The 25,978-nt window shown below is 44.1% G+C and overlaps 2 protein-coding genes across 3 annotated transcripts; both read right to left on the reverse strand.

Moving 5' to 3' along the window:
* Positions 1 to 2,281: 2,281 nt before the first annotated feature.
* Positions 2,282 to 3,397, reverse strand: LOC100274929 (uncharacterized). Its single transcript, NM_001322018.1, has 2 exons — positions 2,769 to 3,397; positions 2,282 to 2,618 (listed from the first exon to the last, which is right to left on the reverse strand). Exons 1-2 carry the CDS (start codon positions 2,916 to 2,918, stop codon positions 2,508 to 2,510), a joined length of 261 nt encoding a protein of 86 aa, NP_001308947.1. The 5' UTR covers positions 2,919 to 3,397; the 3' UTR covers positions 2,282 to 2,507.
* A 14,896-nt stretch (positions 3,398 to 18,293) lies between these two features.
* LOC100502155 (uncharacterized) lies at positions 18,294 to 22,908 on the reverse strand. Of its 2 annotated transcripts, none has more exons than NM_001323622.1 (3): positions 21,107 to 22,764; positions 20,056 to 20,990; positions 18,294 to 18,751 (listed from the first exon to the last, which is right to left on the reverse strand). In NM_001323622.1, exons 1-3 carry the CDS (start codon positions 22,433 to 22,435, stop codon positions 18,592 to 18,594), a joined length of 2,424 nt encoding a protein of 807 aa, NP_001310551.1. In that variant the 5' UTR covers positions 22,436 to 22,764; the 3' UTR covers positions 18,294 to 18,591. The 2 variants fall into 2 exon arrangements, with proteins under 2 accessions (NP_001310551.1, XP_008673338.1); XM_008675116.4 differs by having other exon boundaries at positions 18,335 to 19,307; positions 21,107 to 22,908.
* Between the last annotated feature and the right edge of the window lie 3,070 nt (positions 22,909 to 25,978).

Genomic DNA, 25,978 nt, shown 5'->3' on the forward strand with positions numbered 1-25,978 from the left:
AGTCAAAAGGATGATTGACCAAGTCAAGCGGATGCACCGGAGGCCTTGATCTTAGGACTAGATGGTTACAGGAAGTGAATGGCCTATAAAAAATGTGTGGCCTAAAAATAGCAATACATAGTGGTCAACCATAACATGCATCTTTGATGTCACCTCTTGTAATGTATGCCATATTATCCAATGTTTTCGGTACATTCACAAAACCGGCTACCAAAAAATTTGCATCGTGTTTATTTGGATTATTAGAATATTGGACAAATTTAGTACTAATTTAATTTAGAAAAATATCGACATCATTTTGTGACATAAGAAAGTTGCATGTCTGATTTAGTCATAAGTACTCCCTGTGTCCCAGTATATAAGGTGTAATCACTCCTGGTTCAAAGACCCAAAAAATATATTCAATTCTTTCAGTATCACTGCATCACATATGTGTCTAAAAAAGAACATGTCTTATATTATGGGACATTAACAGAAAATGGTTATGCTTTATTTCATAGGATGCAGGAGTAGTTGTCCCACTTGTTGTCGTGCAAAAAGGATGCAATGCATATCACAGATCACCACCACAACAGATGAGAAGTCAAGATTTTAGAGCAGGTCAATATATAAAAAGAGGTAGTGGTCGACCTAAATAACTTGGGACGAGGTTATTAAGAGAGATCTTAAGGACCTGTTTGTTTCAGCTTATAGATTATATAATCTGGATTATAATCTAAATTATATAATTTAGATTATAATCTAGATATATTATAATCTATATGTAGTTGTTTGATAGTTTAGATTATACAAATGTAGATTATTCACAAAGACAACAATACCCTTATTGTTTATTTGAGGTGAGAAAAGAAAGATGGCATATATTGTAATTTCTATTTACATTACCATGGGTAGTGGGTCTTTTGCCAAAATAATCTCAAATAAGCTAGTCTTGAGGAGATTATAAGATTATCATAATCTGAAGTTTAGATTATATAATCTAAACTAATAATCTATGTGTTTGTTTAACTATTGGATTATTTGCGCTGGATTATATAATCTGGAGAGATTATAATTTGAAACAAACAGGGCCTAAGAGGTGAAATATTTGCAAGGAATTAGTTAAGAATGGGTGCGCTTGGAGACTCGTAATCAGTGTGGTCGAACCATGACCTTTATCTATTTTTCTGTTTACCCTTAAAACTATTGCCTTTCTTTTATCCTTTCGACGTCTTTTTATTCTATCCTTGTTTCTTGTGGAGGCTCCCTCAACTACTAGGGATAAAAGGCTATATTGTCATTGTTAGCATCTCGAACAATAAATCCTATATTTAAGTCCTCAAAATTAAAATAAGACATGGTTTAAAGTGTTTAGGGCCACAAAAACGTTTGCACCTCCAACAACTAAGCACTATATCATATTATTAGAAAATAAATCATGTTATTTAGGAAATAAAAGATTATCAATATTGTACAAAATGAGGATAGGGCTCCGGTATATGAGCTATTATATTTAGGACCCGACACACCGAGCTCAATAATCGTTTGATGATTTTTTTTTTTTTTTTTGTAAAATAGAGTATCTGTTGGAGTATGTTTTTGGTGTTAAAGAGTCATATATTTCAAAATAGGTTCCGTTTAGGGCTCATGTTGGAGATGCCCTTGTTGTAATGGAAACTACTAAAAACATCATGATCAACGAACACGTAGTGGTCATGATGGGTAAGGTTACGCTTACACCCTATATAGGATGCAGTAAATTATACCTAGCATAAACTTAAATCTTAGATGCAACCAAACTGTATTATCCTCTTGCAGCATCATGCGGTAGGTAGTGCATGATGCATAGAATCTTTCAACGCAAACAGAAGAGGCTGACTGAAACCAAGGAGCAGCACAACATTCAGAAGTTTGAACTGATGAGGGAATACGACCCAGCCTGAGATGCTTTCATGCCTCTGGTCCGGCGAAGAGGAGCAACATGATGTTCGGCTCCTCTTCCAGGCCGAAATTCTAGCAAGTAGTACATGTGAGCAGTTCGCTTAAGATTTTGCTTCCTTGTCCGGAGTATCATAGGGCACTGGGAGTTTTCAGATCCCAGCAGGTGAAATGGAGCTTAGTGAGCTGATGCCAAAGCTTATTTGGGCCATTCAGGCCTCAAACAGGTCTCTCCAGAGAGCTTCTGCGTCTGTGGACGAAAGCTCCTCTTCTTCATTCTCGACATCCGGATTGCAAAACTATTCCTATGCAAGTCACAAGTAACAAAAAACGAAAACGGTTCTTGCAATGCAAACAATGTTCGTTACCGACGAAACTTGGACCCAAATCTCATGGCCAAAGTATACACTTGCAGGACAGCAACCACTTCCAGCTTTACACACAACACAAGGCTCAGCTCAGCACAAGAATAGTTTTTGTTTTTGCAAATTTACTTGAATATATACCAATACGTAACAGCATTACAACAACATGACTGACTGTACCAGTCTCCACTGCATCGGCAGGACGAGATGGTTTCACTTTCACTTTCACCGCGCCGACTTGGAAGGCTGGGCTTGGGCAGCGAGGGTGCGCCAGAGGTACCGCCCGCTCGCCATGTCCACCATCGTCCAGAACCCTGCTTTCACGGCCGATCCAACCTGGATTTGCGTACAAAAATAAATAAATAAACTTTCAGGATTGATCTCAAGTAACTGTTACTAGCCAGGGAGGAGAAGCTGCTAAGAATAGGGGGAGGGAGCCGGAGGGGGAAAGGAAAGGGCGAGGGGCGTCGGTTGGGTTGGGGTTACCTTGGAATGAAGGGGCAGGGGTGCCCTGGGGGATCCCGAGTCGTCGGCGTCGGCGTCGAACTGGTCGGGCTCAGCGTTGAGGCCCCTGATGAGGAAGAAGCCGGCAACGGTGGCGGAGAGGAAGATGAGGATCACCCGCAGCGGGCACATCTCTTCTCTTGCTGCCTCCTCTGATTCCCGACCAAGGAACCGAACAACCAATCGATCAATCTGCCGCGGACGGGGTTCAGGAAAGGCGGCGCCTTTGGGCTCCGGGCGGGGCGGCTCTGGCCAGCTGGCGACGGGGAGGGAAAGAAGAGCAATGGCAGGTTGGGTTGGGTTGGGTTGAGGGGGAGTCGCCTGGGTTGGTGGTGGGGCGGTTTCTTTTGACCTTCTCCCGAGGCGTAGCACGCAGGCGCCCACCTAACGCCTAGCCTCCCTCCCCCGACAACTTCACTCTAATAAACTAACAATTCGATCCAAGAGAAACCAAGAGAGAGGGGGGAATGGCAATTCGAGCGGAGGTGGACGCGAGCAGCTCAATCAATCCAATCCAGGGAGGGGGAGAGATTTGCGGTGTTGCTTTGCCTTCGCGTGTTCGCCACAAGGACTATCGGCGGAGGAGGCGCGCGGGATCCGCGGAGGACGACGACGACGCCTGCGCTGCGCGTTCCCCATTTATATACTTCCTTCTCCTTCTTCCTCTTGGTGGTGGTGGAAAGCTGGCAGTGGCAGGGCTGGCGGGGCCCGCATGCCAGCACTGTCAGAGGCCACGTTAACACGCGCCGGGTTGACGGATTCCGTCTTTGGGGCCCACCTGTCACTGGGCCGTACCGTGACGACGGCCGTGATGCGATGGGGTGGTTGCGTTGCGGAGACCCGGTTTGTTTGGTGGCCCCCATTTGCGTGTTTGACGCCGGTGTGCAGGGCAGGTTCAGGGCGGAAAAAATCGGTTTGAATAGCTCCACGACTTGGGCGCTAAAAAATAAAACAAGCAGGTACATAAGTGTGATTTCTTGCATCGAAATACTCCCTCCGTTTATTTTTAGTTGTCGCTGGATATTTCAATTTTGCACTATCCAGCGACAACTAAAACGAAACAGAGGAGATATTTGTTTTATTCTGCTATATAAAACCAGGAATGCATTCGAATAAAAAAACCGGCGACAGTTTCTTCTACAGTTATATTTGGTCAACCTGCTTCAATACGGTCTAAAACAGTATTTTGAATAACTATATAGAAAAACTGTTAGACACATTCTTAATCCATATAAAATAATTAAATAAATTTTATGGGTTGTACTAAATAAAATCAGTATTATAATTTAGTAATAATATAAGATAACGACATGATGTTTTGGTTTTTTTAATTCACGGACTAAAGTTTAGTTAGGGGACTAAAGTTAAGTCTCTAACCTGTTTGGTTCTAGGGATTAAAAGTAGTAAGACAATATACTAAATGACTATAACTAAAATGTCCTTTAACATATATGTGTTTAGATTTTATTTGTATATATAGAGTAATTGAGTAAAGAATGAAGACGTGTTAAACGCAAACGCACGTGCACTGTTGACGAGACACGGTTCGTAGAGTTACATGAGTTTTGCATGTAATAATCTCCCACGACTCGCCGTCCTAGCGTTATAAAGTTTGGGTCTGTTTGAGCATGATTTTTGGTTGTATTTTTTGAAAATTATCTTTTAAAAACAATGGTGTTTTAGATACTATACCTGTTGGAGACTTTTTCTCAAATGCTAAGAGTTAAGAACAAGGCAACATAAAAAGTGTTAAATGTTAAAGTCTTTCATCCTTCGAAGCATTATCTCCCTTCTGATATAATGAATCCCGGACGAAGGTTACTGAGAGCACCTAGAGGGGGTGAATAGGTGATCCTGTAAAACTTGAACTTAATGCCACAAAAAAATGGTTAAGCGTTAGCACAGTAATGCCAAGTGGCTAGAGAAGAGTCTTAGCAAAACACAATAACCACAACAGAATCAACACAGATAGGCATAGTGGTTTATCCCGTGGTTCGGCCAAGTACAATACTTGCCTACTTCCACGTTGTGGCGTCCCAACGGACGAGGGTTACAATTAACCCCTCTCAAGCGGTCCAAAGACCCACTTGAATACCACAGTGTTTTGCTTTTCTTTTCTATATCCCGTTCGCGAGGAATCTCCACAACTTGGAGCCTCTCGCCCTTACACTTTGATGTTCACAAAGAAGCACGGAGTAAGGGAGGGATGAGCAACTCACACAAGACACAAAGATCACAGCAAATACGCACACACAAGACCCAGACTTGAGCTCAAGAGACTATCACAAGTTTCATACTAGAACGAAGCTCAAATCACTAAGAATGTCGAACAAGTGCGCAAGAATGGAGTGTGAGTGATCAACAATGCTTAAAGGATGCTTGGTGCCCTCCTCCATGCGCCTAGGGGTCCCTTTTATAGCCCCAAGGCACCTAGGAGCGGTTGAGAGCAATCTGGGAAGGCAATTCTTGCCTTCTGTCGCCTGGCGCACCGGACAGTCCGGTGCACCACCGGACACTGTCTGGTGCGGATTTCCTTCCTTATTTGGCGAAGCCGACCGTTGGCAGCCTTGGAGCCGTTGGCGCACCGGACAGTCCGGTGCCCCCTACTAGCCGTTGGCTCGGCCACGTGTCCCGCGCGGATCGCGCGGGCGACCGTTGGCCCGGCCGACCGTTGGCTCACCGGACAGTTCGGTGCACACCGGACAGTCCGGTGAATTTTAGTCGTACGCCGTTAATTACTTCCCGAGAGCAGCAAGTTCGCCTGAGTCTGCCTGGCGCACCGGACACTGTCCGGTGCACCACCGGACAGTCCGGTGCACCCAGACTGAGCATACTTTGGCTGAACAAAGCCATCTCTTTTCCAATTTGATTTCTCCTGTTTCCAGCACTTAGACACAATACATCAGTCCATAAAACAATGTACTAAGTCTAGAAACATACCTTTTGACTTGATTTGCACTTTGTCCACCACTTTGCATAGATCAACACTTAGGCACTTGTGTTGGACACTAAATCACCAAAATACTTAGAAATGGCCCAAAGGCACATTTCCCTTTCAATCTCCCCCTTTTTGGTGATTTATGCCAACACAACATAAAGCAAGTAGAACAAGTGCAGAATCAATTCAAATAAGAACTCAAAATCTGATATATGGATCACTCTTTGCCACCACTTGGTTTGTTTTTGTAAATAAAACTCAATTTCCTATCTCTAAGTCAAACACACATGTTGAACCATAATGAGAGCTGTTTCACGAGAAATTGATCAAGGATTCAAAAACTCCCCCTTTTTCCCATGATTAAGCCTTCTCCCCACAAGAAACCAACTTTTGACAAAAGAGACAACAAGAGAGTTTTGACAAATCAAGAAGCTCTATTCTACTATTTTCAAAATTTCTCAAGTGGTAGCTGATCCATTTATTGCTTTGGTCTTATTTTCTCCCCCTTTGGCATCAAGCACCAAAACGGGATCAATCTTGGCCCTTAAACCCCATTTCCTCACCAAAATCTTTAACTAAGAGTAAAAAGGCAATACGAGCATAGAGATGAACTTGGAATAAGTTACACTTTCATCGGAGTGCAGTGGAAGTCTTGCATGGTCCAAGTCCACCTTTTCCCTTGCAATTCACCTTTGAGACTAAATCAAGCAAACTCAAGCACATGGTTAGTCCCAAAGAGTCAAGTTGTAACACATCTCCCCCTAAATGTGTGTGTCACTTGCACAAGGACTTGTGAGGTCCGGGGAGTGCTTGTACAACTTGAGCACCATAAATAAGCAACAAAATGTAGAAGGAACATGATCAAAGGCATAAACACACGTATGCTATAATTCAATCCAGGTTCCGCGAATCTAAGACATTGAACTCACTACGCAGCCTGCAAAAGGTCTTCTCATCTAGAGGCTTGGTAAAGATATCGGCTAGCTGGTTCTCGGTGCTAACATGAAACACTTCGATATCTCCCTTTTGTTGGTGGTCTCTCAAAAAGTAATGTCGGATGTCTATGTGCTTTGTGCGGCTGTGTTCAACACGATTTTCCGCCATGCGGATAGCACTCTCATTATCACATAGGAGTGGGACTTTGCTCAGATTGTAGCCAAAGTCCCGAAGAGTTTGCCTCATCCAAAGTAGTTGCGTGCAACACTGTCCTGCGGCAACGTACTCGGCCTCAGCAGTGGATAGGGCAACAGAAGTTTGTTTCTTAGAATTCCATGACACTAGGGACCTTCCTAAGAATTGGCACGTCCCCGATGTACTCTTCCTATCGACCTTACATCCGGCATAGTCGGAATCTGAATATCCAATCAAGTCAAAAGTAGACCCCTTTGGATACCAGATCCCGAAGCAAGGCGTAGCGACTAAATATCTAAAGATTCGCTTCACCGCCACTAAGTGACACTCCTTAGGATCAGATTGAAATCTAGCACACATGCATACGCTGAGCATAATATCCGGTCTACTAGCACATAAATAAAGTAAAGACCCTATCATTGACCGGTATGCCTTTTGATCAACAGACTTACCTCCTTTGTTGAGGTCGGTGTGTCTGTTGGTCCCCATCGGAGCCTTTGCGGGCTTGGCGTCCTTCATCCCAAACCGCTTTAGCAAGTCTTGCGTGTACTTCGTTTGGGAGATGAAGGTGTCGTCCTTGAGTTGCTTCACTTGGAACCCAAGGAATTAGTTCAACTCGCCCATCATCGACATCTCGAATTTCTGCGTCATCACCCTGCTAAACTCTTCACAAGACTTTTGGTTAGTGGAACCAAATATTATGTCATCGACATAAATTTGGCACACAAAAAGATCACCATCGCAAGTCTTAGTAAAAAGAGTTGGATCGGCTTTCCCAACCTTGAAAGCATTAGCAATTAAAAAGTCTCTAAGGCATTTATACCATGCTCTTGGGGCTTGCTTAAGTCCATAGAGCGCCTTAGAGAGCTTACACACGTGGTCGGGGTACCGTTCATCCTCGAAGCCAGGGGGTTGCTCTACGTACACCTCCTCCTTGATTGGCCCGTTGAGGAAAGCGCTCTTCACATCCATTTGGAACAACCTGAAAGAATGGTGAGCGGCATATGCTAGCAAGATACGAATGGACTCTAGCCTAGCCACAGGAGCAAAAGTCTCCTCAAAGTCCAAACCTGCGACTTGGGCATAACCTTTTGCCACAAGTCGAGCCTTGTTCCTTGTCACCACCCCGTGCTCGTCTTGTTTGTTGCGGAACACCCACTTGGTTCCCACAACATTTTGCTTGGGACGAGGCACCAGTGTCCAAACTTCATTTCTCTTGAAGTTATTTAGCTCCTCTTGCATGGCCAACACTCAGTCCGGATCAAGCAAGGCCTCCTCTACCCTGAAAGGCTCAATAGAAGAGACAAAGGAGTAATGCTCACAAAAATTAACTAATCGAGATCGAGTAGTTACTCCCTTGCTAATGTCACCCAAAATTTGGTCGACGGGATGATCCCTTTGAATCATCGCTCAGACTTTGAGTTGGAGGTGCCGGTTGTGCTTTTTCCTCCATCACATGATCATCTTGTGCTCCCCCTAGATCACACGCCTCCTCTTGATGAACCTGTTCATCGTCTTGAGTTGGGGGATGCACCATTGTTGAGGAAGAAGGTTGATCTTGCTCCTTTTGTTCCTGTGGTCACACATCACCAATCGCCATGGTTCGTATTGCGGCCGTCGGAACATCTTCTTCATCTACATCATCAAGATCAACAACTTGCTCTCTTGGAGAGCCATTAGTCTCATCAAATACAACGTCGCTAGAGACTTCAACCAAACCCGATGATTTGTTGAAGACCCTATACGCCTTTGTATTTGAATCATAACCTAGCAGAAACCCTTCTACAGCTTTGGGAGCAAATTTAGAATTTCTACCCTTCTTCACTAGAATGTAGCATTTACTCCCAAAAACTCGGAAATAGGAAACATTGGGTTTGTTATCGGTTAGTAGCTCATACGAAGTCTTCTTGAGGAGGCGATGAAGGTAGACCCGGTTGATGGCGTGGCAAGCCGTGTTCACGGCTTCCGACCAATAGCGCTTGGGGGTCTTGAATTCTCCAAGCATCGTCCTCGCCATGTCTTTAAGTGTCCTGTTCTTCCTCTCTACTACACCATTTTGCTGTGGTGTGTAGGGAGCGGAGAACTCGTGCTTGATTCCTTCCTCCTCAAGATACTCCTCCACTTGAAGGTTCTTGAATTCGGACCCATTGTCGCTCCTTATCTTCTTTACCTTAAGCTCAAACTCGTTTTGAGCTCTCCTTAGGAAGCGCTTGAGGGTCCCTTGGGTTTCAGATTTATCCTGCAAAAAGAATACCCAAGTGAAGCGGGAAAAATCATCAACTATAACAAGACCATACTTACTTCCTCCTATGCTTAGATAGGCGACGGGTCCGAAGAGGTCCATATGAAGTAGCTCCAGGGGTCTTGATGTTGTCATCACATTTTTGGCATGATGAGAGCTTCCCACCTGTTTCCCTGCTTGACAAGCTGCACAAGGTCTATCTTTTTTGAATGTAACATTAGTTAGACCTATCACGTGTTCTCCCTTTAGAAGCTTGTGAATGTTCTTCATCCCCACATGTGCTAAACGGCGATGCCACAACCAGCCCATGCTAGTCTTAGCAATTAAGCATGCATCTAGACCGGCATCTTCTTTTGCAAAATTAACTAAATAGAGTTTGCCGTCTAATACACCCTTAAAAGCTAATGAACCATCAGTTCTTCTAAAGACAGACACATCTATGTTTGTGAATAAACAATTATATCCCATATTACACAGTTGACTCACAGACAACAAATTATATCCAAGCGACTCAACTAAGAACACATTGGAAATAGAGTGCTCGGATGAAATAGCAATTTTACCTAACCCTTTCACCTTGCCTTGGTTCCCATCACCGAATATGATTGAATCTTGGGATCCTTGTTCTTGACGTAGGAAGAGAACATCCTCTTTTCCCCCGTCATGTGGTTTGTGCATCCGCTGTCGATAATCCAGCTAGAGCCCCCGGATGCATAAACCTGCAAGGCAACTTTAGGCTTGGGTCTTAGGTACCCAACTCATGTTGGGTCCTACAAGGTTAGTACAAATAGTCTTAGGGACTCAAATGCAAGTTTTATCTCCCTTGCATTTTGCCCCTAATTTTCTAGCAACTATATTCCTACCCTTTCTACAAATAGCAAAGGAAGCATTGCAAGCATGATATATCGTAGAAGATTCGTTAATTTTCCTAGGAACATTTGCAACATCTCTCCTAGGCATATGATGAACAACATTTCTCCTAGGTATATTTCTACCATGCATATAGGAAGAACTTGAAGCCAACATTGCATTTGAACCATAAGCATTACAATTTCTATCATGATGAACATTTCTAATAAATTTCCTATCATGGTATAAGAAAGCATGGTTCTTTTGCACACTATATGCCATAGGGGCCTTCCCTTTCTCCTTGGTGGAGATGGGAGCCTTATGGCTTGTTAAGTTCTTGACTTCCCTCTTGAAGCCAAGACCATCCTTAATTGAGGGGTGTCTACCGACTGTGTAGGCATCCCTTGCAAATTTCAGTTTTTCAAATTCACTCTTGCTAGTCTTAAGTTGGGCATTAAGACTAGCCACTTCATCATTCAATTTAGAAATTAAAACTAGGTGTTCACTACAAGCATCAACATTAAAATCTTTACACCTAGTGCAAACTACAACATGTTCTACACAAGATGTTGATTTATTCGCTATTTCTGACTTAGCACTCAAGTCATCGTTTATGCTCTTTAAACTAGAAATAGAGTCATGGCATGTAGACAATTCACAAGAAAGCATTTCATTCCTCTTTATTTCTAAAGCAAGAGATTTTTGAGCTTCTACAAACTTATCATGTTCATCGTATAAGAGATCCTCTTGCTTTTCTAGCAATCTATTCTTATCATTTAAAGCATCAATCAATTCATTTATTTTATCAATCTTAGTTCTATCTAGGCCCTTGAATAAACTAGCATAGTCTATTTCATCATCATCACTAGACTCATCCTCACTAGAAGAAGCATAAGTGGATTTTCCAGAGTTTAACTTCTTCTCCTTTGCCATGAGGCAGGTGTGATATTCATTGGGAAAGAGGGGCGCTTTGTTGAAGGCGGTGGCGGCGAGTCCTTCGTTGTCGGAGTCAGACGATGAATAATCTGAGTCCCACTCCTTTCCAAGGTGTGCCACACCCTTAGCCTTTTTGTATGCCTTCTTCTTTTCCCTCTTGTTTCCTTGTTCCTGGTCACTATCATTATCGGGACAGTTAGCGATAAAATGACCGATCTTACCACATTTGAAGCATGAGCGCTTCCCCTTCGTCTTGGTCTTGTTTGGATGCTCCTTGCGACCCCTTAGCGCCGTCTTGAAGCGCTTGATGATGAGGGCCATTTCTTCATCATTAAGTCCGGCCGCCTCAATTTGTACCACCTTGCTAGGTAGCGCCTCCTTGCTCCTCGTAGCTTTGAGAGCAATGGTTTGAGGCTCTTGGATTGGGCCATTCAACGCATCGTCAACGTACCTTGCTTCCTTAATCATCATACGCCCGCTTACAAACTTTCCAAGTATCTCCTCGGGCGTCATCTTTGTGTACCTAGGATTCTCACGAATATTGTTCACAAGATGAGGATCAAGGATAGAAAAGGGCCTTAGCATTAGGCGGACGACGTCGTGGTCCGTCCATCGCGTGCTTCCATAGCTCCTTATTTTGTTGACGAGGGTCTTTAGCCGGTTGTATGTTTGAGTTGGCTCCTCGCCCCTGATCATCGCGAATCTACCAAGTTCGCCCTCCACCAACTCCATCTTGGTGAGCATGGTAACGTCATTCCCCTTATGTGAGATCTTGAGGGTGTCCCAAATCTTCTTGGCGTTATCCAAGCCGCTCACTTTATGGTATTCATCCCTGCACAATGATGCTAGAAGAACAGTAGTAGCTTGTGCATTTTTGTGAATTTGCTCATTGATAAACATGGGACTATCACTACTATCAAAATGCATTCCATTCTCAACTATCTCTCATATGCTTGGATGGAGAGAGAACAAATGACTACGCATTTTGTGACTCCAAAATCCGTAGTCCTCTCCATCAAAGTGAGGAGGTTTACCAAGTGGAATGGAGAGTAAATGAGCATTTGTGCTTTGCGGAATACGAGAATAATCAAAAGAAAAGTTTGAATTGACCGTTTTCTTTTTCTCGTAGTCGTCATCGTCCTTTTGGGAAGAAGTGGATTTGTCGCTGTCGTAGTAGTAGATGATCTCCTTGATGCGCCTTGTCTTCTTCTTCTTCCCGTCTCTTCTTTTGTGGCTCGAGCCCGAGTCCGTAGGCTTGTCATCTTTCGGCTCATTGAAGATAGACTCCTTCTCGTTGTTGTTGACCACCATCCCCTTTCCCTTAGGATCCATCTCTTCGGGCGATTAGTCCCTTCTTGAAGAGAACGGCTCCGATACCAATTGAGAGCACCTAGAGAGGGGGGTGAATAGGTGATCCTGTAAAACTTGAACTTAATGCCACAAAAACTTGGTTAAGCGTTAGCACAGTAATGCCAAGTGGCTAGAGAAGAGTCTTAGCAAAACACAATAACCACAACAGAATCAACACAGATAGGCACAGTGGTTTATCCCGTGGTTCGGCCAAGTACAATACTTGCCTACTTCCACATTGTGGCGTCCCAACGGACGAGGGTTGCAATCAACCCCTCTCAAGCGGTCCAAAGACCCACTTGAATACCACAGTGTTTTGCTTTTCTTTTCTATATCCCGTTCGCGAGGAATCTCCACAACTTGGAGCCTCTCGCCCTTACACTTTGATGTTCACAAAGAAGCACAGAGTAAGGGAGGGATGAGCAACTCACACAAGACACAAAGATCACAGCAAATACGCACACACAAGACCCAGACTTGAGCTCAAGAGACTATCACAAGTTTCACACTAGAACGAAGCTCAAATCATTAAGAATGTCGAACAAGTGCGCAAGAATGGAGTGTGAGTGATAAACAATGCTTAAAGGATGTTTGGTGCCCTCCTCCATGCGCCTAGGGGTCCCTTTTATAGCCCCAAGGCAGCTAGGAGCCGTTGAGAGCAATCTGGGAAGGCAATTCTTGCCTTCTGTCGCCTGGCGCACCGGACAGTCCGGTGCACCACCGGACACTGTCCGGTGCGGATTTCCTTCCTTATTTGGCGAAGCCGACCGTTGGCAGCCTTGGAGCCGTTGGCGCACCGGACACTGTCCGGTGCACACCGGACAGTCCGGTGCCCCCTACTAGCCGTTGGCTCGGCCACGTGTCCCGCGCGGATTGCGCGGCCGATCGTTGGCCCGGCCGACCGTTGGCTCATCGGACAGTCCGGTGCACACCGGACAGTCCGGTGAATTTTAGTCGTACGCCGTTAATTACTTTCCGAGAGCAGCAAGTTCGTCTGAGTCTGCCTGGCGCACAGAACACTGTCCGGTGCATCACCGGACAGTCCGGTGCACCCAGACTGAGCATACTTTGGCTGAACAAAGTCATCTCTTTTCCAATTTGATTTCTCCTGTTTCCAGCACTTAGACACAATACATCAGTCCATAAAACAATGTACTAAGTCTAGAAACATACCTTTTGACTTGATTTGCACTTTGTCCACCACTTTGCATAGATCAACACTTAGGCACTTGTGTTGGACACTAAATCACCAAAATACTTAGAAATGGCCCAAAGGCACATTTCCCTTTCAGTTATGAAGGACAAGCCTTCATAAGCACAATAAATGATGGAGAAGGATTCATACACAAGATATGAAAAATAATATAAACACTTTAAACATTGTTATTAACTTATTTTTATTTGTGTTACTGTATTAACAATAACAAATTAAAAATGTACCTTCGGCTCGAAGGAAAGCAAGGGTACAAGCGTGACGCAAAAGCAAATGCCAAGTCAGCGTGAACAGTACGAGGATACTGTTCACCTATTTATAGGCACGGGACGCAGCCCATGTAAAATTACACACATGCCCTTTACATTTGCTAATGACCCTATAGTAATCCATCGAGGTCTGAATAGCCTTTTACTTTTTAAGTCGGTTCCCTTTTCTGCTGTCATGCCGAAGCTCTCCTGCACATAGCTTCGGCTCTGCGCCAACCTTCGTGTTCTTTGTGCCTCTTCATGTTGTAGTTCTGATCCAAATCCGAAGATACCTGTTCATGTATTATACTCCAGAAACATTGTTAAATCATGTTTTTGAGGACCTTCGGAAGCCGAAGGCCCCCAACAGTAGCCCCTCGCAATATTAATTTGTTAGAATGATAAATTCAGATTGCGATATGGACGAAGGCCTTAAGCCGAAGGTCCGAAAAAACACCTTCCCTTTGCTAGAATAGCAATAGTCAATGACAAGTGGGGCCCTGCCACTTGCAACGTATTGGGCGTATAAATAAGAACGCACCGCGAGCACATTTAGCACGCTTTCTTGCCGTCTGCTCTTGCCTTCCTAATTTTTAGTTCTTTGCACACCAACGCTTGTCTGGCTTTTTAAATTTTTAAGCTTCGTCTTTGAGAGCACTTTCTTAGCATTTTCGAAGATGTCTGAAGACAAGAAAGCTATCGCTGAGTCGAAGCTAAGCCTTTCCGAAGAGATGAATCTCGGCTTCCTGAATCAATAGCAAAGACAAACACAGAGAAGATTACTAAGGAGATTTTAGAGGGCCTATCTGAAGACACTGGTGATAGTGACAGTTATGATGTGGAAAGTGGCGGTGAAGATTCCGAAGATCGACCCTGGCGACCAAGCCATGCAGTTTTTGGAAAATCAAGCATTAAACAAAGCCATCTTGTCAATATGAGGGGTAGATATTTTCGGGATTTATCTATTGTGAGGGCTGACGAAGGAGAGAAAACTTGTACGACTCCCGAGGAGAATGAAGTCGTGATATTCCGAAGTTTCTTTAAGGCTGGGCTTCGGTTTCCTTTGAGCAGTTTCGTGGTAGAAGTTTTGAAGATATTTAAAATCTGCCTTCATCAAATTACTCCCGAAGCAATCATAAGGATGGGAATCTTCGTATGGGCCGTGAAGAGCCAAGGTTTGGAGCCAAATGCAAAAAGTTTCTGTAGCATGCATGAGTTATTATATGAGACAAAACCCTGGGGTAAAGAGCAATACCATAACAATTTTGGTTGTTACAGCTTCGTTGCCCGCTCTGGGTCAAGCTGTCCCGTGCCAACTTTTCGGAAGAGATGGCCTGGGGACTGGATGAATGAATGGTTCTATGTAAAAAACGACTTGAAGACACGAGAAGATATTAAAGATATCATCATGCGCCCCATTTGGCAGCGTTTTGGCCTTCGGAAACCGAAGGTGGACATTGACGAAGCAGCCGAAGAATGCCGGAGAGCGTTCGGTGTAGTTTGTTCTTTCATCGGGACGAGGGATTTGATCCAGGAGCATGTTGCCTTCAGAGTATGGCCACTTGTGGAAAAGTGGGAAATACCAAAGGAAACCATCAGCAAACCTGACGAAGGTGAACTAGTTAGGCTAAAATATACCTTCAGATATGGAGATCAGTTTGTCGAGCCAGATGATGACTGGCTGAAATGTATTGAGGCCACAAGCGATGAACTGCTTGGACCATATTCGAAGGCAGAAGATACTGCACTGTCTGCAGTCTTCGGAGTCCGGAAGAAGAAAAGACTCAATCGAGTATTTGATGCCATTGGGTTCGTCTATCCTGACTACCGTTACCCAACATGGGGTCAAAAAAGGAAAGATACGACTTCTGTGAAGGAAGCTGCTTCAGCCGCTCTTAATGAGCCATCGCCGAAGAGGAAAAAGATGAAGGTTCTTATGCACCGGCCACGCTATATTGAACCGGCCACAGTGCCCGAGTTTGTCAATGAAACCTCTTCGGCCACCGAAGCCAAGGAGCCGACTCCCCTGCCGAATATTGAAGAGCCGGTCATAATGCCGGAGATGGAGAAAATAGAAGAACCGAAGGCTAAAGAAACAAGGACATCTGAAATTTTAAGTCCTTCAGCAAAAGTTGAAGTACCAAAAAGCCAAAAAGGTCCCGCAATGACCCCCAAAAGAAAAAGGATGGTTAATGTACTGGATGTATTGGAGACAATAAAGTCTTCAAGCACTACTCCGAAGAAAATTGCCGAAACTCCTGAAGTGCAAATTGAAGCCTTTGGTGCCGAAGCTACAAAGCACCAAGCTGAGACTGAAGCTGGGCCTTCAGAGCCCGCCAAGGTGAAATCCTTGGAAACCAAAGAAATAGAAGCAGCAGAACAGATTTTGGCTGAAGAAACTGGCACTGCCGCCCCCGAAGCATTTTCCGAAGCTTTCAATTATATATTACGACATGCTTCGGGGAAAGAGTTGACTGAAAAAGAAAAGCAAGAGGCTCAGTTCTATGCCCAAAAATTGAAATATCCAAAGGGGGCGTTGATATTCAATGGTAGCGGAGAAGAAGACTTCTTGTATTGTCTCCCTGACAGCAAGGAGATTTCTGTCTGTCGGGAGATGAGCAAGAGCTTCGGATTCCCAACATTAGAAGACGGGCTCTCGGTGTTGTCAAAAAACGAGCTGGCCGACAGCTTGGCGTACAATAGCTTAAAGGTGAAAAAATGAGATCTTTGTATTATTCCTTGAAACCAAAATTTTTCGTTTGCCTGAACTTATTAACGCATTTTTTACAGAGCCTTATACTTAGCAATGCCCTCAGGGCACAAAAAGATGCCGAAGACGAAGTATAATTTGAGATATCTGATTTTACTATTTTATTTATTTATTTATTTATTTATTTTATTATTTTTCTCTTATACGAATTTTTGGTTTTACACCATGTGAGAGATTAGAGACTAAAGTCAATTAGTCTCTACTTTAGTCCTTTCGTTTGTCAAAATAGAGACTAAACGGGACTAAAAACCAGGGACTAAGACCCTGTTTGGTTTGAGGGACTAAAGATTAGTCCCTCCACTTTAGTCTCATTAAGCACTAAGGCCTCATTTTGTTTGAGGGACTAAAGATTGGTCCCTATATTTTAGTCCTATTTAGTCCCTAAATTACCAAACGGTGGGACTAAAATAGAGACTAAACTATTTTAGTCTCTAGTCCCTCAAGAGGTGACTAAAAGGGACTAAACCATATAAATTCCACTTTTTGCTCCTCATTTATTTCAGTTGCACTAACGGTGAGAGAATGCTTAGGGGTATTTTGGTCCTCTTATAATTCATTTAATACGTTTTGAATATTTTTAGTCTCTAGAACCAAACAGGATAGAGACTAAATTTTAGTCTCCAAACTAAACTTTAGTCCATGAACTAAAGTAACCAAACGGGCCTAAATAGCTAAATTGTGGGACGAAACTACTTTAGTCCCTAGTCCCTCAAGGATTGATTAAAAGAGAGTAAACCAAATTAATTCTAACTTTTACTTTTCATTTATTTCAGTTGCACGAATGCCACGAGAATATTAAAAGGTATTTTAGTCTTCTTATGAGTCATTAATATGTTCTGAATACTTTAGTCCCTGTAACCAAACATGGTATGGACTAAACTTTAGCCCCTCAACTAAACTTTAGCCCATAGACTAAAGAAACCAAATAGACCCTAAAGACTAGTCCCTCTAACCAAACCAAACGGAGCCTAAGGCCCTGTTTGGTTCTATTAGTCCTAGGACTAAACTTTAGTCTATGGACTAAACTTTAGTCTATGGACTAAACTTTAGTCCCTACCCTGTTTGGTTACAAGGATTAAACAAATTCTAAATACATTAAATGTAACACATAAAGACCGAAATACATTTTTCTTATTTCCTGTATATGACGCCAGTTTTCTAGACAAGGGTAATTAGAGTAAATGTTGCCCTTTAGGCCCCGTTTGGTTCCATTAGTCCTAGGACTAAAGTTTAGTCCAGAGACTAAATTTTAGTTCCTACCATGTTTGGTTGTAGGGACTAAACAGATTCTAAATACATTAAATAGAACACATAAAGGCCAAAATGCCCTTTTTTTGACACAAGTTTTCTAGTAAGGGTAATTGGAGTAAATGTTGCCCTTTAGTCTCTTTTAGCACTCATGTGAGGGACTAAAGACTAAAGTCAATTAGTCCCTACTTTAGTCCTTCCGTTTGGCAAAATAGAGACTAAACAGGACTAAAAACTAGGGACTAAAAATTAGTCTCTCTAACCAAACGGAGCATTAGTCCCTTTTAGCACCCATGTAAGAGACTAGAGACTAAATAATTAGTTCCTACTTTAGTCCTTCTGTTTGGCAAAATAGAGATTAAACGAGACTACAAACCAGGGACTAAAGATTAGTCTCTCTATCCAAACCAATCGGGGCCTAAGTGTAGATGAACGTTTGTGTTTCTTCTTCAAAAGTTGCACTTTGCCCACTCCTCCCAGCAGGTCTCTATGCTCTCCAGGGGTTTTCGTCTCGAGCTCCGTCGCAGGTGCAGTCAGCGAATCTGATGCGTGCGGGCCACCAAGCACAAGCACGACATTGATGGACAGGCATTTCTTTCTCTGCATGCATCAACCAATGGCAATGGCAACAAAACAACAAGACATGATAGACCCTTCTCTTCTACTCCTACACCATATCCGCCTCTCTCGCCTGCCTCCACTACCCACCACTTGCGACATCACAGAAACAATAGCATACATACAGGCATAAAACATCATCAGGTGAAACAAGGCCCAATGCAGTGCAAAAAAGAGGAACACAGTCCAGCTTATATCCGACCGTAAACCCTACATGAGAGGAGGCAAGGAAGCCTTGGCTCCACATTTTCCCTTCCTTCTATTACAAAAGTCTGTTCGTTCTATGCTCTCTTTTTTCACTGAATGGCCACAGTGGCTGCACATCAGGACTTGTTGGAGAAAACAAGCCAACATGTGCACCGGACGGCGACAGAACATGCCCGCCGCCGCCTTCCTGAGCTCCATCCAGCACCAGTTCCTCCCTGCATAAACCATATAATCAGGCGTTCTCACTCAATCAATCAACAATGGTAAAAAGGGGAAAATTTTTAGCAGGCCTGAAACACAATTGTAGTAAACTCAATATTCAACAATGCCACAATTGTAGTAAACTCAATATCCAACATACGCATTTCCGCAACAATTATACATTGAACACGCCATCTTTTTTAGACCAACATTCTGCACTATACAATATAGTAGGTCTAATCAACATCCTATAAAACTTGCCTTTTAGCTTCTGTCTCTGTGGCACCCTCCTGGTTGACTATATTTAGTGGAGTTGTGTTTATGTTCAACAATCACAACCAGTGGACCAAATTATGCAACCAGCCAGACGCCCAGCCACAATCCTAGCTAGCTAAGTATTCATTATGGTAGTTTGTCAATTCAACTGCAGTGCAGAACTGTTAATACCATATATCCATGCATCAAGGAAAAACAATACATGAAAGTGAGAAATATCATAAACACGTATCTGCAGTTTAAGTGCTCCCAAATGCTTCAGGTGCTAGGCAGGAAGCAGGGTGATGTCTAGACCTAATCATGGTTAAGCAGATGATTGAGTAGACTACACAGCAATTAAGTGCAAGCAGGATGGTAACGCCCAGCATATAGTCAGACACTTTTTAGTAGCAACTTTAAACACCAAAATTGATTTGACTGATTCAAGAATCATGAAACATACGCTAAAAACCTAGAAGAACCCAATTTGCATGTACTTCTCATAAACAAAATAGATGGTGAACTTCCACCTAATAATCAGAGAATAGAGCATGGTACCTTTACATTTTCAAAGAAAGGATCACCCAAACTCACACATTAACATGGGCTCAATAATATGAGTATCATTTAAACACTCAGTTATACTAAGATAATGCACTTTGCTTGGCAATGTTCTCTCATTTCTATGCATAAATTCCTTGTTTAAAATACGAAGTATTCCATTATTAGACATGGAGATTTCACATTAATGTGTAGCTATGTATATACAAATTCATGCAAACACCATTGAATGATTATCATGAAGAAGTGTCAACACTACGGTGCTTAAATGCATCGATACATGGAGCTATGCACTTATGCAGTGAACTCGAAAACCTTAATGACAGCATGAAACAAGCATTGCGTATGCGCGAAGGACAACAACACTATTCTCTAATGAGTCATTATACCAAAATTTCTAGCCCAAGTTAACAGTATAAGATGATCAGCGGTCATTAAAGATTTAAAGCCTTTGTGGCAGAAAATTTTCTGAAAAAGAAAAAGTACATCAGAGAGTACTTACTTAGGCAACAAATAACCAGGTGGCCCAAAGGGGTGTTCGCGGGCTGATTTGTTTGGAGACCCGAAAGCCAAGTCATTGTGCAATTTTCCTGGCATTTCATGTGAAAGGAACAGGCTTGATGTATCAGGTGGCAATTGTTGGAAAGGTGCTTTCTGAAGCCATGGATCACTGTCATTCAAACCAGTACCCAGGGGACTTCTTGCCCTGCCTCCACTACTGAAAAGGTTAGCACTATGGTTAAATTGATTTGTGTTTTGTTGAAACCACTGACTCTGAGGACCTTGCAAACCTAAACTTTCCTGAACCAATGGCGTGCTCCACATTTGCCATGTGCCTTGTTCACTGCTAGTCACAGGCAGAATGGGACCACCAGAACCTCTTGCAACTGATGAGTGCGAGGGCTTGGTAAGCTTTTCTTCAACCGTGTGGGATCTTGAGAGAGGAGACTCAATTGGTGAAGGCCACCCATGTGGTTCTTTAGCAACATCACTCGAGAAGAATCCACAATCTAAGTCCGGAGGGAAGTTATCTAAAGATTCTGAAACTGGCCCAAGTAATGCAATTGCATCTGGATCATAGCATGGGTCCTCAAATTGCTCTGATTCTTCGAGTAGTGTTGATTCTGCATCATCATAGAAGGGCATATGTCCAGCAGAAAAATGAAATAGTGGGTTACTGGGAGGTGCTCCATTAAGTGGTGGAAAACCAGGATATTGCATGGACTGGCTTGAACTTGGCTTGCAGTCCAGAGGAGGATACTGAGAGAGAAATGTATGAGCATTGTTTATTTGTGCTCCATTTGGTTCTGGCTTCCGAATCATATCATGAGCTGAAGTTGTAACGTCAGGATAAGGGGCCACTGATGCTGAGCGTATAAAAAGCTGATGCCATGACTTTTTAAGGCCAGTAGGGTGTGGCTGCACATTTGGACTAACCTGCATATACATAGCATAATTGGAAGATTTGAGATGGAAATTTAGGTAGAACTAACTAATGCAACTGATTGGAATAACAAGAATTTAACTAAGATAGCTATGCCCCTGATACTCACAGGTCGATTAAAATTAGTCCATGCATTTCTAGTTTCTCCAGCTGTAGCAGATTTGTCTGTAGCTTGCGTGGCTGCATGCTGGACATCTCTTTTGATTGCATTACCCTGGTCAGTTGCAGGAACTACAGATCTACTAACCTTGCTAACTTGAGGAGCAGGGGCCTGAGCACTTCTGCCAAAGAAGGAACCGCCACCAAACCCTCTTGAAGAAGATAAGAAGCCACCTGTCACACGGCCAAAGTATCTTGATCTGCTCTCCCCTGTTTTATTACTGTGACTGTTAGCATCGAAGTAACGAGGCTTGTAACTCTCACGCCTGTCCAAGTCGCTCTTTCTGTCAAAGTCTCGCTTTCTATCGCCTTCTTGGTTCAATCTTCTATCAATGTCCTCACAATCTGAATTGCTTTTACTTGATCCCTTGTCCTCTTTCTTCTTCCTCTCCTGACACCGCTTCTCTACCTCCCTCCTAGCATCCTTCTCCCCAACAGGGGTAGCGCTTTTTGACCGCTCTTCAGCCTCTGCCTTTTCATCCCTCAGCTTCCTCCGTTCCTCTACTAGCTTAGCCATCTCCTCTCGCTGCTTCCTTTCCTCCTCCTCCAGCATTTCTCGCTCCAGCCTTGCCAGTCTCTTCTCCTCTGCCTTCCTTCTTGCCTTGTTGGTCCTGCTCTCCTCGGTTTTTCCTCCATTCTCCCCACTCTTTGCCAACCTTTTACCATCTATGTTCAAGCCCTCACCATCCCCTGACAATGTAAATCTGAATATATTCCTTAATAACCACCTCATTGCTGTCGAGCAAAAGGATGAAAGTAAGCGCCACGAGAATCCCAAGAAGGAGCTGTTATTGCTGGAGGAGCAGTGCAGGTCCAGCCAATATCCACAATCCTGAGCACAAGGCCATCCGGTAGGGGCCTTCCCGGCTGAATTGAGGTCGAGCACGGGGCGCTTGGAGACATGACCGCAGTAAGAGCACATGAACTTACCACCGCCAGGGTTCTGGTCCCTGTACGGGTTGCTGCAGTTGCGGCAGCGCCGTGTTGCAGTCTTGCGGAGCTTATGGAGCTCGAGAGCGTGGGCCCGGCGCTCCTCGCGGAGGCGCGCGGAGCGGCGGGAGCGCCAGAGGGAGAGGCGCGGGAGGAGGATCTCGTACCAGAAGAGGGTGAGGAGGAGGACGGAGACGCAGGCGAGGCGTGGGGAGGTGACCTCGAAGCGGTAGGCGGCCGGGAGGAGCAGCTGAGTGGCGGCCCAGATGACGATGAGCGGGACGACGAGCCACGGGAGCATGGTGGCGACGCGCCGCGACCACCGCTGCACGGCGCACAGCGTACACATTGATTATCCGGCCGCCTCCGCCGCCCTCACGCCCAGCTGGATCGCCAGCGCCGTCGCTCGGCTCGGACCCTTAAAGCGGGTGGGTTGGTGGGTTGCTTGCTCGGTCGGTAATGCTGCGATTCGATTTGGGGAAGGAGGGAAAACCCTCGAATGGGGGCGACGCAGCGGGAAGGGGAATCAAAGGCGTCTGCTTTTTGTGAAGATACGAGATGCGGGAGCTAGGAGAGCTTGGGAAGGGTGGATTCGAGAGAGGGGAGCTCGAGGTGGGCAATGGCCATGGCGAAAACCCTAGCTTTTCAATCCCTCCCTCTTCCTCTCCCTTCTTTTTGGATGCCTGTTTGATTTTTTGTTCTCTCTCTCTCGAATTTCTCTCGGTGGACAAGGCAAGCGTGCGAGAAGAAGACAAATCTGTAGGGTGAGAAACCGGATAGGGCTTCATCCACTGTCTTCCATTTGTGTCGAAATGGAAAAGCTTCCATTTTTTCTTTTCTTGCAACTCTCCTCTTTATAACTCTACAAACCGGTGTGGTTGTTTACTTCGATTATATAACCATTATATAATCCAGCTTATGGATTATATAATCCAACTTATGGATTATATAATCACTTAGAGCCTAATTCAAAATAAGTTAAATTATATAATCTGGACAAATTATAACATCAAGCAAATAATGTTGGATCTTTTATGGGCTTGGCCTATTTATTAAATAAACTCTATGGTGTGTAATGGTGGAGAATACCAATAGTACCACATTGGAAGTCCAAGGGTCTCTTGCCTTGACTTATATGGTGGGATTTATTCCACTTAACTTGAGAAGTCAACAAATGGACAAGGGCGTGCCACACGCGCGCGCGCGCCGCCGGCCGGGCCGGGCCGGGCGTGGCAGGCAGGCAGAGTGACCCTTCTCCTTCAGCTGGCCGACTCATGGCATGACTCGGCGACCTTTCTCCTTCAACTTTCCCTCTGCGAGAGGTTAAATAGAGGAGCACCCCTGTCACTCGGTACACCTGCCGACTCTTGGTGTGACTCGGCGACCTTTCTCCTTCAACTTTCCCTCTGCGAGAGGTTAAATAGAGGAGCACCCCTGTCACTCGGTACACCTGCCGCCGAGTGAGGGTATTTCCATCTCGTGGCTCTGCGCGCACAGAGAGGCGAGAGGGCAGGTGCCTCCGAAGCCCTTGCCGTTCGAGACCCTGCTCGGGGGATCGGCAATTAGGTTTTTGGGGAGCGTCTTCGCGACTAGGGGTGGATATCGAGCCAGCTCGACCGAGCTCGGCTCGGCTCGACCGAGCTCGAGCTGGCTCGTTAAGGGAACGAGCTGGCTCGACTCGACTCGTTAAACAACCGAGCCAGAGAATCAGCTCGGCTCGGCTCGTTTGCGAGCTCGAGCTGGCTCGTTTAGCTCGCGAGCCAGAACAAAAAAATAGTATACATGTATATATACAATAATATAATCAATTGCTAGTTAATTTCATACTAATTTAACACTAGAAAAGACTAACAATACTCATAATTTTATATATCACATCATTTAAACCCTAAATTAACATAGTTCATCACTTATTAATTCATCCAATACAAGTATATGCTTTGTTTTACAGATAAATGCTAGCTCATTCGAGCTAACGAGCTGGCTCGAGCTCGTGTCGAGCTGTCTCGTTAACGAACCGAGCTGAGATGTTAGCTCAGCTCGTGATAAAATTGAAACGAGCCGAGTCGAACCGAGCCGAGCTGGCCACGAGTCGAGCGAGCTCACGAGCCACGAGTATTTTGTCCAGCCCTATTCGCGACTGCCCAAACGTCTGTCGTTGTCTTCTTCGCTGGTTCCTGGCGTCTCCATCTCGATCGGTCGGATGACAAGAGAAGCTGGACAAGGATCAGGATCCTCGAAGCGCATGGGAGGGTATGATCAATTCAGTTCGTTACTGTTTTATATTCTGCATATTATATATGTCGTATGTACCTCTGTTCTATCGTATTATAATATGTTATATCTGTTTGTCTTAATTTTACAGTCATCCTGTTTATATTGTTATCTGTTTATTTCCAGTTGTTCCGCAATAATCCATGAACCATGCTTATACACTTATTTTATTTATATGATTTACATGCTTCATATGCTTTGTGTTCTCATGGTCCATATTGTTATGGATATTTTTGAGATCACGTTTTCTATGTTTGATTATCTATTATATGTCATCATCATAATGTTAATTTATGGAATTAAAATGATACAGAAAATGCCTATAATTCTAACAATCCAAAAACCTAATGTTAGGCATTTTTCTGTCAGAGGTTTTGCTGTTGTGCTAAAGCCAGATCCTTTTGATGGTAAAAACTTCTTGATATGGAAAGCTAAGATGGAATTGTGGCTAACTGCAATGTCTTGTTTTCATGCCGCTGAGGGCAAGCCTGCCAACTTACCTCCTGAGGATGAGGCTAAGTTTAAGGCTGAAGACAACCTCTTTCGAGGAGCAGTAATTAGCGCACTGGATACAAAATTCCAGAAAAGCTATATCATCCTTCCCACAGGGAAAGAGCTGTGGGATGCACTTGTCGGAAAGTTTGGAGTAACTGACGCTGGTAGCGAGCTGTATCTCATGGAGCAGCTGTATGACTACAAGATGGTTGAGAACCGATCTGTAGTGGAACAGGCTCATGAGTTTCAGGCACTAGCTAAGGAACTCGAACTTTTTCCTTGTCCTTTGCCTGACAAGTTTGTGGCTGGCGGTATAATCGCCAAGTCGCCACCTTCTTGGAAGGACTTTGCTACCTCTCTCAAACATAAGAGACAAGAGTTCAATGTGGAAGAGCTCATTGGTACTCTTGATGTTGAGGAAAGGGCTAGAACAAAGGACAGTGGAAAAGGTGTTGAGACCTCTACTGCTAATGTGGTGCAGAAGAGAAACTTCCGCAAATTTAACAAGAAGAAAAACCAGAACAAATCAGAGAACGCGAATAAACCTGTTCAACCAGCACAGTTTAAAAAGAAGAACAACAATAACAAGGGAAAGGGAGGATGCTTTGTCTGTGGCAGTGATCAACATTGGGCAAGAGAGTGCCCTGATCGCAAGTTCACTCAAGACAAGAAATCAGCTAATGTTGTAACCACTGAAACTGAAGGTGGAACATCTGGGTATGGTAATTCTTTACCATTTGTTCTTTCAGTCTGTAATTCACCTGAGTGGTGGATGGACAGTGGTTCAAACATTCATGTGTGTGCTGATGCCTCTATGTTCAATTCCTACCAGGTCGGGAGGTCTGGCGCCTTGTTGATGGGAAATGGGTCGCGTGCTCATGTTCTTGGTGTTGGTACGGTCATTCTGAAGTTTACTTCGGGAAAGACGGTGCCATTGAAGAGCGTGCAGCATGTGCCCTCTATCAAGAAGAATCTCGTTAGCGCTTCTATGCTATGTCGAGATGGATACAAAGTTGTTCTTGAGTCTAATAAATGTGTTGTGTCGAAACATGGTACTTTTGTTGGTAAAGGATATGACTGCGGAGGCTTGTTCCGCTTATCACTGCATGATGTGTGTAATAAA

Source organism: Zea mays, chromosome 3, assembly GCF_902167145.1.
Source record: "Zea mays cultivar B73 chromosome 3, Zm-B73-REFERENCE-NAM-5.0, whole genome shotgun sequence".
NCBI lineage: Eukaryota > Viridiplantae > Streptophyta > Magnoliopsida > Poales > Poaceae > Zea > Zea mays.